The 14691-nt window shown below is 42.8% G+C and overlaps 1 protein-coding gene across 1 annotated transcript; it reads left to right on the top strand.

The window, feature by feature from the left end:
• The first annotated feature begins 251 nt into the window (after positions 1-251).
• On the top strand, positions 252-13954 carry LOC114567883 (procollagen galactosyltransferase 1). Its single transcript, XM_028597090.1, has 12 exons — positions 252-553; positions 2848-2958; positions 3044-3161; positions 3765-3899; positions 7853-8057; positions 8242-8361; positions 9326-9402; positions 9489-9595; positions 9998-10130; positions 11267-11394; positions 12292-12498; positions 12618-13954. The coding sequence occupies exons 1-12, from the start codon at positions 336-338 to the stop codon at positions 12886-12888; spliced, it is 1830 nt and encodes a 609-aa protein (XP_028452891.1). The 5' UTR covers positions 252-335; the 3' UTR covers positions 12889-13954.
• The last annotated feature ends 737 nt before the right edge of the window (positions 13955-14691 follow it).

Below are 14691 nucleotides of genomic sequence, written 5' to 3'. Positions count from 1 at the left end.
GGACGGAGGAAGGAAGCCTAACCGAAGTCGTATTGGGCTTGTAGGAAACAAGAAGTTATAAAACGTACAACTCATCCTTATCTGGGTACTGGCAGGACCCCCCCCCCCTCATATGATTTAGTTTAACAATTTACACAAGACACATCAATGTGGGCCTGCGACTGTCTTTTGAGAACACCGAGTTCCTCTTAAACCATTCCAGACCTGCCCTTTAATTTATCCAGCTCCTCCGCCATGGTTTCACTGTCGGCATAACACAACAGCGTGACCCTCAGCTTCCACATCATCTGTCCCTTCTGTCCGCCGCGTTATCAGTTAGTTTTTTCTCCCCTGCCATGCCCCGGGTCACCTCACTGCTGTCTGCCCTGCTGTTCGTTCTCCTGCCGGGCTCGAGCTGGGGATATTTCCCCGAGGAGCGCTGGAGCCCCGAGTCTCCACTCCTCGCTCCCCGGGTCGTCGTCGCGCTGGTCTGCCGCAACTCGGCGCACTCCCTGCCGCTGTTCCTCGGAGCCATTGAGCGCCTCAACTACCCGAAGGACCGCATTGCGCTGTGGTGAGTGTGGTGTCATCGCCCTTGAAAATAAGCTTATGACATGTCAAAACTTTTTTGTTGACATGATCAAATTGGAAATTAATTACGACAACGTGTGATTCAACGTCAGTGTGAGCTCATTAAGGGAGCACCAGACCAGAGACACATCAAGCCGATGTAACGACATATTATAGAGGAAAACTCAGCGTGCTTGTGCGTTATGGTCAGGTGGGGCTGCTGTGTTATAATATAGAAAACCCCACGAGCGCTTTATCTCCACACTTCCACAATCAAATCGGCGGTGAAATGAGCGAAAGTTAGAGCTGCGTGGCTGTAGGCTACACGGTATTGTAGAGACTTTGCTGGCCCCGGCAGCGGAGCTCGGGTTGCGCCAGCAAACTCGTACCCGTGAAAAGTTCCATTCAGTCACAGATCGTCTCGTTTTTCCCTTCCCCTCCCCTCCACCCTCACATTTTATTTCCCCTCCCTCTTCCCCTTCCACATCTTCGTCTTGCAGACTCGATTCGAACAAAACCAGTATTGACCTCTGCAGGATTTCCCTTCCTTCAGCCTGTTCCATCACCCAGCCCCCAAACCTTCCAGATTATTCTTGTCTCCAGCACTGCTCACTTCCTATTGTCACATTGATCCCGTGCCAGCACATCTGTTTCTGAAGATTAAGTTAATCTGTTTTTATCAGCATTCAGACCTGACAGGTTAGATTATTTCTCTGAATTAGCCTCAGGCAGAGTTTTGTTTAATGGGACTGTGTGAGTTAGGATTAGAGTTAACCATAATTCACTCCTATGAATTGATTGTTTGATTCGCTAGCCCTCATCTGAGAGTGAAGGTTGAATTTAACTTTTTCAGTGGGAGCTACAATGAGGGATTCAAGTGCCCATGTGTCTATTTAAACAACCAGCCTAGAAGTTGAGAGCTTTTTTCCTTGTATCCCAGCCAGCCAATTCAGCCTGTGTGCCTGAGTCTAACTATCCCCATGTGGCAGCCGGAGCTCAGTTTTCTGCATCGTTGCTTTGATCTACACAACATTTCGCTTCCCTTAGTGGAAGAACAGATATAAAAAGGTTTTAAAATGCAGCGTGAAATACATCAACTGAGCTGCTAGCTGGCCACCTGTCGATACCTGCAGACAGTTATCAGACTGACAGGTTAAGATGGAGTATTTGGCAAGCTGCGACATAGACACACGCATGCAGACTGCCTAATGATGATATGTGTGTTCTGCAGAGACATGCAGGATGGATATTGTCAGTTTATAAATCTTCAATTTTTATCCCTCTGCCCTTCTTATCCTTTAGGCATGGTTTTATTGCCGGCATGTCAGCAATCCCAAATATATCCTCTCCATAAGCCTTTTACATTATTCGCTACCCCTGCTCATTCAAAACTTTACAGCAGTCAGAGAGGGAAAGGTAGAGCGAGAGGAGGAAGATGGATTGGTAAAACAGTCACATGTAGGTGCTGGGATGGCACTGCTGTGTTAAAACGCCACAGACAGATGGGAAACTAACACCTGCAGCATGCCGACTGTCACTCACTACATGACGGGGATGGGAGTAAATCAATTTCTCTCATATTTACACATTTTTTTACCTCTTTCCCTCGTTCTCTCTGTGTCTCTGCCCCTCCCTGACACGCTGAGATTTGTTATGATAACACAGACAGCAGACGAATGCCGCTGCTCCCCTTTTCAGCCCCTATTGTCTGTTATCTTCTTTGTCCACTCCTGACATTCGTGATGTGCAACTCTGCTCTAATGACAGCAAGACACTCAGAGGACAAAGTACAGATGGATAATAAATCAATACTATATCAATGCAATATCTTCTGGGATTTGGTTATATTGAGATATATCTTTTTGTCGTTTTCCATGTTCCCCAAAGCTGCAGTAATCATATTTTCATATAAATGGTTTAGAAAATGGTTACATTATATGTAAATGCATTTATTGCAGCTTTAAGTCTGATCGGTATCTGATCGGTGCATCCCTGATATAAGCCCCTTAAGGCAAATTTATGATTAGTGATATTGGGCCATATAAATAAAATATAATGGACTTCACTATATAATTGTTGGAAGATGAAATTCGACACACTGACACAAGATTTTATCCATATCCATAGATCTAGGCCTAACACTGGATCATTGAAAATAATATCTTACACAGTTAGTGGTACTGCTGATCAAGGTGCTTCAAGGTGGTCTCTCTCTCTCTCTCTCTCTCTCTCTCTCTCTCTCTCTCTCTCTCTCTCTCTCTCTCTCTCTCTCTCTCTCTCCCTCCCTCCCCTCCACAGGGTGGCGACAGATCACAACATAGATAACACCACAGCCATCCTGAGAGACTGGCTTGTCAAGGTGCAGAATGACTATCACTATGTGGAGTGGAGACCTGAAGATGAACCTAGGTACTGTGTGTGTGTGTGTGGGGGGGGGATTATGTGTGTGTGTGAGACGTACATTACTTAATGGGTCTGTCTGTGCATGTCTCAGTTCCTTTGAAGATGAGGAGGGGCCTAAGCACTGGAATAATCTCCGTTATGAACACGTAATGAAGCTCCGCCAGGCAGCTTTGGAGACCGCCCGTGAGATCTGGGCCGACTACCTGCTGGTATGTTAACATCCACTTAACAGCTTCATAAGCCCCCTCTTATTATGTACTCTCAGTGATGTCTCTGACTCTGTGTCTACATCATCATCATTGTCTACACCTGATAATACCTGTAGTGGATGAGAAAGCAAAGCTCTTTTACATAGAAAAGAAAAGGAACAGCATTGAATCTATGAATAGTTTAACCAATGATTAGATAATTGTTTTTACAAGTAGAAAACTGATATGTTGAGCATCAGCGGTACCGTATAAACAGGAAATGTTAAGGTGAATCATTGTTAAAAAAGTAAATAAAAATATTGATTGTAGGGAAAAGAATCAATTTTAAAAATTGTTGATTCACCCCTATTGAGCAGCAGTTGTTCAAAACACACCAGAGTACAGACCATCCTCCTGTAAATACAAGGGCAGTCTCTTGGTAAGGCTTGTTTAAATTCTGGCCTGTGAGTTAAAATGTGTTAGGATGCTCACAGTACTACTCTAACCATGTTGCTGTGGCTCAATCAATCATTGAGTGACAGAGGGTGACCTTTTGTCTGTGCTTGCATGTGCATGTTTGTGTGTGATTATTATCAATACAGTGCCCTTCTCTTCCTTCTGTAGGTGGCTGACTGTGACAACCTGCTCACAAATACGGACATGTTGTGGAAACTGATGAGTGAAAACAAGACTATTGTAGCGCCAATGCTGGAGTCCAGAGCAGCATACTCTAACTTCTGGTGCGGAATGACTTCACAGGTACTGCAGATGTTTTGTTTTTATATGGTTAACAACTTGTAAAACCTGTATAATATATACTTGCACTATGTCTATTTCATATATATATATTAGTATAAAAAAGTACCCCACATTTAATTTAAGTTACTGTGAATCTATCTATCTGTCTGTCTGTCTTATTCTAAATCAGATTCAACATTACAACTTTAAAGTTACCACCCCCAACCAGATACTTTCTAAGACCTTTATAAAACCATTCTGCATGGCGTTGGAATTATGAACGATACCTGTAGTTACGTATTGTAACTCCAGATTCTATGAGTATAGGCGTAGCCCTCTAAGGGCTGTCGCTGTTGGGTTAATCCCTTCGTGCATGTGCAGTCGTAGGGCTGGGCGATAAATCGATTTTATCAATTAACTCGAATGTGTAGTTAACGTTGATTTGTTAAAATGAAAATCTGTTTTCTCCTTAACATCCGCCGATGCTCCCCTCTGGGCTCCCATAGTTCCGAACGGGCTCAGCCCTCCCCCCGCACGTTTGCCATAGAGTTACACAAACAACATGGCAGCGACAGGGACTAACATTAGTTCTTTTCTTAACTTACTTACTTAACCGTAATCTCCACCAAAATGACCGGCAGCTCGCGGTGATCTGTCCCCGGCTGAGAATCACCTAGTCTCGGAAAACTGAACCACCAGCTACAGCTGACCTGACGGAGCACCAATGCGGAGCACCAGAGCCGGTGTTGAGGAACTCTGTTGCGGCTCAACACATCTACTAAATGCCGCTGATACGACCGAGCTGTGACGGACGTCTGTAGCGGCTTAAACAACTAGCAATTGCCGCTCTGTAGCATGCAGCTCTTCTTCGATGTTTTTTTACTGCTAGTTACTACGAAGGAGCTTGCCACAGGTACTGTATACTACATTCATGAGACCATGGAATGTTAATGTACGTTAGCAACATGTGAAAATAGGGGCAAGGTTGCGCGAAGTTAAAGATTTGAGCTTTTAGCGAGGAATGAAAAGTGAATTACTTGTATGTGTGAAAACAGCTTTATCTCACGCATCCGTTTTGTTGTTGTTGAATATATATATCGCCCAGCGATACGCAGTCGTGAAGATTTTCATTTCCCGCCCTAGCGCTCAGCGTGGGCTTCAACTACGTCCGCAAATACTGTATATTACAGAAGTGGAATCGTTGCTCTGCTCCCAACATCAGTATTTTCTTCAGCCAATCCTAGTGGGGCAGGTGGCCCGAACTTTAGAGGGCTACGCCTATACGCATAGAATCTGGAGTTACAATACGTAACTATCATTCTGTTTCGTATAGGCTTCGCCCTCTAAGGGCTGTCGCTATTGGGTTAGGGCGAAGCTGATGTAGTCAATGCCACCTGCGACACAGGGCCCACAAGCAGAACATGGACTAACTTCTCTCCTTATTTGCACTGACAGGTCAATGTATCAAATAAAAACCCTGTCATGATTATGAATTGGCCTAATACTGATTGTAAGACCCAAGTCCTGATTGTGGAAGTGCATTATTAGTGATAATTGTTGATTAATAATTATGGGATACCCACATTCCTCTCCGCCACCAGTGCAAGAGGGACGGGGACAGCAGGCAAAACACATGCAGCGGCGCGTCATTTGTTGTTGAGATGAGGATAGGACCGAGTGGGTCATGGAGGACTCTGATATATCACGCCGATAGAACCGGATGAATGGGCATGGGGATGGCCAGGAGGCCGCTGCGCAGATGTCGCCTACTGTCATGCCCCTGACAAGGTCCGCAGACGCTGACAGCACACTTGTAGAATGCGCTCGGATGCCCTGAGGCTATCACCCAGTGCTGTAAGCCTGGGTGATAGCTTCGCACCAATGAGACAGATGCTGTTTTGAAAGAGCCACGCCTTGGGAGTGTTCCCTGTAGTGCACGAACAGCTGCTGTGTTTGTCGGATGTCTGCCGTGCATAAAACGTACTGTGATAACGCGCGCACCGGACACAGTCGGTGAAAAGCCTCCTCTGGTTCGTTGCGATGAGGCAGAGGAAAAAAACCCTCGAGGGAAAACACCCTTGACCGAAATGAGCTCGTTAAAACTTTCGCCTTGAATGAAGGGTTTGGCTGCAAAGTGGCTGCGCTCCCGTCCCCTCTAATGGAGTGGCAGGACGGTGAAACCGACAGCATGCATAAATCACTCAAGATGCCCCTGGCCGTTCTGGAGACGGGGAGAGCCGTAGAGGGAGGGCGTCGTCACCCGCCTCGAGGTCCAGTCCTCCCAACGGGGAGGAGGGAAAACCGAGGAGAGAACCCTCTTCTGGGGGAATCGAGTCCTCAGACTTGTGCCCAACGAAGGAGTCCTCTTCTGGCGGTCATCTCGCCTGTCTGCCCAGCTGCCATCCAGAAAAGCGTGCCCCCCGCCGTTTTAGCTCTTTAGATGGCAGGCGGGCGCAGAACGGGCAAGAGGCCTGAGGGGTGAGCGCCATCCTGACGTGAACGGGACCGAGCAGGGGTGGAGATCCGACGGCAGGATATAGCCAGCCCGGCAGCCGGTACAGAGGGCGAACACCACTGGAGGTAGAAGTCTTCATTCTGCTAGCGCTGAAAAAAAACTTGCGGACATAGTTGAAGCCCGCGATGAGCGCTATGGCGGGAAAGAAAATCTTCACGACTGCGCATGCGCAAAGGGATTAACCCAATAGCGAAAGCCTTTAGAGGGCGAAGCCTATACGAAATATAACTGCTTGTTACTGTAGTGCAGCATTTTCTTTTGTATTTACATTGTTACAACACATCAGTTTCCACCAGCATCCTCTTTTGCTCTAACACACAGACTGACCCAACATAAATTATTCATCAAATGTAGCCTCTTGATAATGTCTCCATAAAACACCTCTTGGGATAATGCAATCCAGACAAAGTCTGCTATGAACTCTATGGGTTACTGATCCTCCTCCTGTTCTCCTGCCACCTTCATAACACATAAATATGATCTAGAGGGGATTTTACACTTGATTATTTTCTCTTATGCATGAGGAAATTCAATTTGTGCAAATAAGTCACTTTGGAAACACTTTAAATAAGTCAAGGTGGAGCTGAATTCTCTGGTAAATGCACTCTGGTAAATATAATTGTGTGACTGTTTTGTTACTGCTCTGATAATAATATTTAGCTAAAGGTTTGTGATATCAGTAGATTATATGGCTGGTGCACAGACAGCCCACACGGCTCATTATGTTTAATTAGTTCCACCTTCTTAGTCTTCTTAGTTTGACTTCTAATCCTGTTTGTGCTGCTGATAAGACTTACCTAAAACTACAGGCCCCAGTGTCCTTTAACTGATGTATGCCTTATATCTTATCAAGAGCTATTTTAATAAAAAATATTTGTCTAGTAAAAAATTATTTTTTTAATGAGCAGAGAATCAAACTTGCACATCTGATGTATTTGGCATAACGTACTGTATGTGTTAGTCTCGGATACTGTTCTGTCTGTGATCTGCTGAGACAGGATGTCTTTAAGTACTCAGCTTTGCTTCTTTTCAAATCAGAGCAGACATATGGATGTTGTCTGTCCTCCAGCACAAAATAAAACCAATCCAACCAAGAATCTACCTCTCAGATTCCTGCAAAGAACAATTCTTTTGGGAAAGTTAATGGGCCTGTAGCCAAAAGGCAACACCCAATGTCTGCTAGTATCTTTTCTTATAAGTCAGCATTACTTAGTCTCAGTCATGTACTTTTCACAATTAAAACCAAAATGTTTTTTGTAATTTATTAGTAACTTATGAAGTTTTAGATATGTCTTCTTCCTGTAACTGACACACAGATGTAGACTTCCGGCAGACAATTTTCTCAATCAAATCTCGGTCAAATATCTCAGATCAAGCTTCACTTGAGAAATTTGGGAAACAAGTTGGACACAAGAAAATTGAGAGTAACCTGACACCTGACACTGTGTACTCACTACAGGGTTACTACAAGCGTACACCAGCCTACATGCCTATCCGTAAGCAGGAACGTCTTGGCTGTTTTGCCGTACCGATGGTCCACTCCACCTACCTAGTGGACCTACAGAAAGACGCCTCCCGTCAGCTGGCTTTTTATCCACCACACCCTGAGTACAGCTGGGCCCTGGATGATGTCATCGTCTTTGCCTACTCAGCTCGCATGGCAGGTGAGACAAATGCAACGGAGGTAGACTTGTTATCTGGAGGGCTGCTTAATGTCTTTCGTGACATGTTTTGTATTCAAGAATCAAGATTCAAAATCCTTTATTATTCCCACAATGGGGAAATTCACACTGTTGCATCAGCAACAAAGCGTAAGCGTGTTTTTTTTTCTCACTTTTATCTTCTCAGGTGTGCAGATGTACGTGTGCAACAAAGAGACTTATGGGTTTTTCCCAGTTCCGATGCGCTCCCACGGCACCCTACAGGATGAGGCGGAGAGCTTCGTGCATACTCAGCTTGAGGTCATGGGTGAGTCAACAGGTCAAAGAGCACTCGCAAAGATCAGAATGATCTCTTTGTGTTCCACAGTTTTAGCAAAAGGCTGTGAGTTTGCTTGTGATTAGGCACTTACCCAGACACCAGGCGGTGATTACACCTGATTAGGTCTCTTTGTACAATGGAAGTTTGTTAGTTTGGAATATACTGATCTGTTGTTACTCCACTCTTATCTTAACTTGCAATGTCATGGTGTGCTGTTCTGCATGTTTTGCATGTATTTGATTTTCCCAACTTGTGTTAAGCTGAACTAAATATTCTTTTGCTGTACCCATAATGGAAATGCAAGACAGGTTTTTCGGAAGTAGCCTAAAGTTATATTTAGTTATAAAGTGCTGAGGTTCTACCATAGCAACACAATATCCTGTATGCCTATGCCTAAAAACTATTGGACAATGTCCACTTTTGCTACACGACAAAATGAATCTTGCTAAAATGTTTCTGCAGTGAGTTTTTTTCTGTTTATGAAGTTGGCAATTAAGCATGGAAAGCTGTTCAGATGAGACATACAGTACAACAGGAGAAGAAACAGAGTGTGCCTTATAATTCAGGGACTCCCAAAATGTTCATACCAAAGACTCGAAAAATAGATTCCATGTTATTAGAGTTAAGTTAGGTTCCTACTGAAATTGTCTTTTGTTTAATATCACCTTGTCACAACATTATACTACTGTGTACTATAGTCTTTGTGCAGCATTACTGTATGCATCGTAGGTGAGGAAACACCAGTAGGATGGGCTGGGAAACCTACATAATGAATACTAATAATATTAGTATTATAATAGTCATCTTTACATACTCATCTTGCTAAATTTCTAGCATGTAAATGGAAATCTCCTGAAGACCCCTGTGTATCCCTGAACCACATTTTGGGAACCACTGTTCCACCACATTACACATTCTCTTTGTAACCTTCCCGTCGTTTTTTCTTTGAAAGTGAAAGATCCTCCACTGGAGCCCTCCAGCTTCCTGTCTCTTCCTCCCAAGCAGCCTAACAAGATGGGCTTTGATGAGGTACAAACACTCAATCGCATACACAATTAGGCACACACACAATAACCTACGCATGTGTGTGAGGTTTTGCATTTGTGTGCACCCAGGTGTTTATGATAAATCTGGTGCGGAGATCTGACCGTCGCGAGCGAATGCTAAGAACTCTGTATGAGCAGCAGCTCAGCTGTAAGGTTGTTGCCGCTGTGGATGGCAAGTACGTTTCTCATCTTCTTCCTCCCCCACTGCCTGTGTCTTCTTGATTTGTGCCTCTGCAACACGCAGTGTAGATTGATGTAGGGAGGCTGAGCTGAGACAAACAACCAAGTGAAAAGTAGTGGGTGCATGCTGTCAGTTACACTTTCTCTGAACCACATAGTCTTTAGCTCATCGGTGAGTAAAATATAAAAATATTACTCTAATCTCTGTGTAGGCTATCCATTCAGTAGGTAGCGTCATGTTTTACATAGTTGATTGGGCTTTCTGTCATCTTAATATAAAATGGTAAGAATTAATAGAAAAACCTTGCAACACATGCATGCCTTATGTTATAATTCTATTTTTACACACACAATTTATTTTTTATAATCTCTTTGTTTATCCTTTCTCTTTCCCTCAGAGCTCTGAACAAGACTGATATAGAGTCTATGAGGATTAAGATGCTGCCGGGTTACAAAGACCCTTATCATGGTCGGCCTCTCACCAAAGGTGAACTGGGTTGTTTCCTCTCTCATTACAACATCTGGAAGGAGGTGAGACGCTTGGACAGGCCTCAGGCCTCTGGGTCTACCTGTGCATGGTAGATAACGTTTACTACCGAAAAACACAGTAACTCACTTTGTGTGAGGAGAGGCAGCTTGGTGAGAGTCATGAGCTTGATTGATTTTTTTTTTACAAAGAATACATATATATATACTAGGGCTGTCAATTGATTAAAATGTTTAATGGCGATTCATCGCATGAGCGTCCTTGTTAACTAGCGATTGAGCGCAAACTAATTGCACATTTTCGAATCTGTTCTAAATTTACTTTAAAAAGGATATTTTTTTCAAGTTTTTGGTGCTCACTTGGTATATAGCACATTCACATAACTTTTGTGGAGAGAACCATCTGGAAGGGCTTTGAAAAACTTGCCATTCAAAAAGACCTTTTTATTTATCCATTTCTGCTCAAGGATCTTTGTTTCTGCTAGCCATCCACACACACACACACACACACACACACACACACACACACACACACACACGCTCAATGGTGTTTTTTGCCTCCAACGGCGCCTTCCAGGCAGCTAACCCTAACCTTAACCCTAAACATAACCATTGCCGCGCTGCCTGGAAGGAGACGTTGGGGGCAAAAAACACCAAAAGCCCACACACACCCCCCCTACTGACTGTCTGCGCAGTGCTGCTTTGAAATAGGACAGAGGGGGAGAGAGAAGCGCTGTTAAGTGTTTAAACTAGTATCTGTGGACTGCATGAGAATGAATTAAACCAGAAATATATTCATTTGCATAGATTAGATCGTTTATAGATTTATACAGTACGTCACTAAGAGGGTCTGAAAAGTCACTAAATCTAGTGAGAAAGTCGCCAAGTTGGCAACACAATGTTACTGCTGCAGCTTCCTGAGTTCTTAAACGTGCGTGCGTTAATCGCACGTTTAAAGAAAGGTGTGGCATTAAAAGGAATTAGCGTTAACTCGTTATTATCGCATTCATTTTGACAGCCCTAATATATACTTTTAATTTAAAAGTATATGTTATATTTTTGAACCAGTTGAGGATTTAAGAAACTTCTCCATCACACTAATGCTTTTGCCATCTCACCATCATCTCAGCAGCACTGTAATGCACTACAATTTATGTGTATGTGTTTCTGCGTGAGCGCAGATAGTAGATCGTGGTCTGCAGACCTCCCTGGTCATCGAGGATGACCTCCGCTTTGAGGTGTTCTTCAAGCGGCGTCTCCAGACGCTGCTGCAGGAGGTGACGACACACAAGCTGAACTGGGATCTCATGTGAGTGACGTACAACACGATGTAGTAAACAGAGAGGATTATCGTGCTCCCCTTCAGTGAAATCCGTCCATCTGTCACACGTGATATCTCAGACACCACTGATCACATGCTGTAAACACTTGTGGGAATTATGCCTCTTAGCATTACACTACTGAGCCACTCCGGCATTTTCACATTCAGACTGATCACTGTCATAGAATATCAGACGTAGAGAAGTCATTTCAGAAATTAAAAGTACTTATCATTTTCTGCATAGACGTTTACAAAGGCTGCATTCAAGGTACCACATTTTTTTTTAGTTTTTTTTTTAGTTTTAGTATGCACTGCAGCTGCCCTGACAGAGTATATACTGTTGCATGCAGTATGCATACAATTGGGACTTACTACTTCTTCATAACAATGCGCCTTGAATTTTGCTCATATACAGTACGCTGCATCAAGGATTGTGGTTGGCCAGAAAAGCATGCTGGCTTGCATGACTGGATGCAGTAGAACATCCTGGTATTTTTGGCATACTGCATTTGATATACTATTTATTGTGACATACTAAATATTTTTCTGGCATACTAAATAGTATGGTAGTATGGGTATTGGACTCAAGGAGTGTTTTGATAAGAAACATCCATTCGCTCCGCTTAGAATTCTGTTACATCCACCACTAATAGCAAGTTTAGGCTAAAGATGATATTATATATGTTATAATACGTTCAACAGTTTAAATCAATTCAGGATTTTAGGTACATTTTGGATAAATTCAGCATCAGTGGCAAAGTGCAGTGCTTTGATCATTCACTGACTGCATCAATTCTGTTTAAATGACTTGATTTTAGTCAATTTAGCTCCAAGTTTAGTGCTCTTGATATTTCTTGTCTTTTTTATCTTAAATACTAAATACAGTTACATCGGGCGGAAGCGGATGCAGGTGGACCACCAAGAGAAGTCTGTACCAAACATCCACAATCTGGTGGAGGCAGACTACTCCTACTGGACACTCGGCTACATGTTGTCATTACAAGGAGCGCAGAAGCTCCTCAGGGCCGAACCTCTGACCAAGTTGCTACCTGTCGATGAGTTCCTCCCTGTCATGTACAACAAACATCCAGTGTGAGTATAACCCGTCCGCCCCTTCATCTTCTTTCTGTTCCTTTTATGTGTTTCTTATTTTTTTATTTTGTCGGCGCTATGGTCAATCTAATCACATCCCCGCTCCTCTCACTCATCAGTTCAGAGTACATGGACCACTTTGAGAGTCGGGACCTGCACGCGTTTTCTGCCGAGCCGCTTCTGGTGTATCCGACCCATTACACGGGAGACCAGGGCTACATCAGTGACACGGAAACATCGGTTGTGTGGGACAACGAGACTGTCAAAACCGACTGGGACCGAGCCAAGTCGAGGAAAACTCAGGAGCAAGGGGAGCTGAGCTTTGAGGCCCAGAACTCTGACGTACTGCAGTCTGAACTGGAGAACTGGAGCGCACGGGACGAGCTGTGATGAAGAAGAGAGGACGTGAGGAGGAGACATTGAGAGAACTCTTGCAAATAGAGATAAGAATGAGGGAGATAGAACACAGCTGTGATAGTGGAGGAAATGGATAAGATGGAGAGAATATAACAGAATGTGGATGAAGAGAGAGAAAAGGCAGAGTAGATGGATACAGGGACGGTGAGGGACAAATGTACATTTCTCTCTCCACTCTTTGATCTTTTTCTTAAAAGATGAGGCGTAGATGTAGAGTTAAACTTTTGAAGAGTCAGCTAGCAGCTTTTGTTTTATTTATTGCATCCAACACCAGCCTGGATCCATGTTTTAAATATTTTGCCCAGATTTATCCCATATATACCACATTATATATAAATTCCTCCAGAGAAAAATAAAAATAAATACATAATGGAAGAAAATGCAGTATTTAGCACAATTCTAACATGCCTCTAAATGACATTTAGTCACATTTTAACTGTCTGGCACGACTTCACATCCCCTAATTACACATGAAGGTATGCTCGGGGTTGAAATAGGAGCCTCTAAAATATAAAAGGATTATGTTACTTATTTTTTTTATACTTAGCTCTCAAAGCAGAAAACAAATGTTGCCTTTTCTTTGTCTGTGTCTCAGTGGTTCCCAAACTGTTTGGCTTTTGAACCCTTAAAAACAAGCAATGTCTACTTGCAACCCCTAATCACCAGTTGTATATGTCTACTGGTAGAACTGGGAACCACTGTCTTCTTCTTCTTGCGACTCTTAACACCTTGCTGTTTAGTTTAGCCTGTGTGTTATTTAAGTAGGTTTTATAAGGTTGTGACTTAATAACCTTAGATGTCGGGAATGTATCAGTGTTTTCTTTTATCTGCCGTCAAACCTTTTTATACTTTGACAGCGGCCATGTATTGGTTTAATGTTTTATTGTTTTCCCCTCAGTTCATATTGCAGTTTTAATCCAAACTTGCAGCTTTTGTTGCATTTGGTTTGTTGAAGATCATAAAATCAAATGAGTACAGATCCATTTAATATAATATTTTTTGTTGTTGTAACTATTCACGTTTTGTCTCCTCTGTAGTTACAAAGTGTCTTTTTTTTTTTTTTTTTTTAAACCAAAGAATGAATAAAAAAACTTTTATAATGATTGGTTGGGTTGATCTGAATTTAGTTTAGACTATAAGGGTATATACCCAAGCATCAAGTCCCTCAAAGATCAGTTAAAAGCACTGATGTTGCACACATCATAGGTTTATTTCTTTAAAAACCTCAAAATAGACTGCACTGCTTTTTTTGGCACACCACTGTTTTATTTCAGTACAAACATGAAAGTCCCAATTAAGACGTTTCTTTTAATTAGTGCCTGCGGGTGTTTGCCTGCCCTGCCAGTACATAGTGGTCAGTTTGGGCTGCAGCAGGCCTCCATTACTCCTCCTCCCCACTGTGTTTACACAGACCATCCACAGCTACTGCTGTGAAGCGTAACCCTGCTGTATTGTGTTATACAGTTTCATGCTATTTGCATCTATTGCAAAGATTTTGTCATAGAATGATACAAAATTAGAAAGAATATTGCACGAGTAAGAGAAATTTTAAATACTTTATACTTAAAATTACTATTTAAAACGTGGTGTGTATGTTTATTGAATGGACTGTATAGTCATTTTGGAAATATACATATTTGTGGCTCTGTGATGCTGTGCTTTAAGCTTAATGCCAATTCACACGTTCGCAGAACATGCCGATGTTTATTATTTACCATCAAGTATCATAAAATTGTCACCCCTAAGTGTTGGACAAATTTCAACCTAGGAATAGTG

Source organism: Perca flavescens, chromosome 2, assembly GCF_004354835.1.
Source record: "Perca flavescens isolate YP-PL-M2 chromosome 2, PFLA_1.0, whole genome shotgun sequence".
Lineage (NCBI taxonomy): Eukaryota > Metazoa > Chordata > Actinopteri > Perciformes > Percidae > Perca > Perca flavescens.
Note: the sequence above shows the minus strand (reverse complement) of the source record. Positions and strands in the feature narration are given on the sequence as shown.

What these genes read in the sequence shown, in the direction of transcription:
- LOC114567883 (XM_028597090.1), top strand. Translation starts at nt 336, where the DNA reads ATGCCCCGGGTCACCTCACTGCTGTCTGCCCTGCTGTTCGTTCTCCTG. An exon ending in AAGCTGAACTGGGATCTCAT is followed by an intron (nt 11,395 to 12,291) that starts GTGAGTGACGTA and finishes TACTAAATACAG; the next exon opens with TTACATCGGGCGGAAGCGGA. An exon ending in ATGTACAACAAACATCCAGT is followed by an intron (nt 12,499 to 12,617) that starts GTGAGTATAACC and finishes CTCACTCATCAG; the next exon opens with TTCAGAGTACATGGACCACT.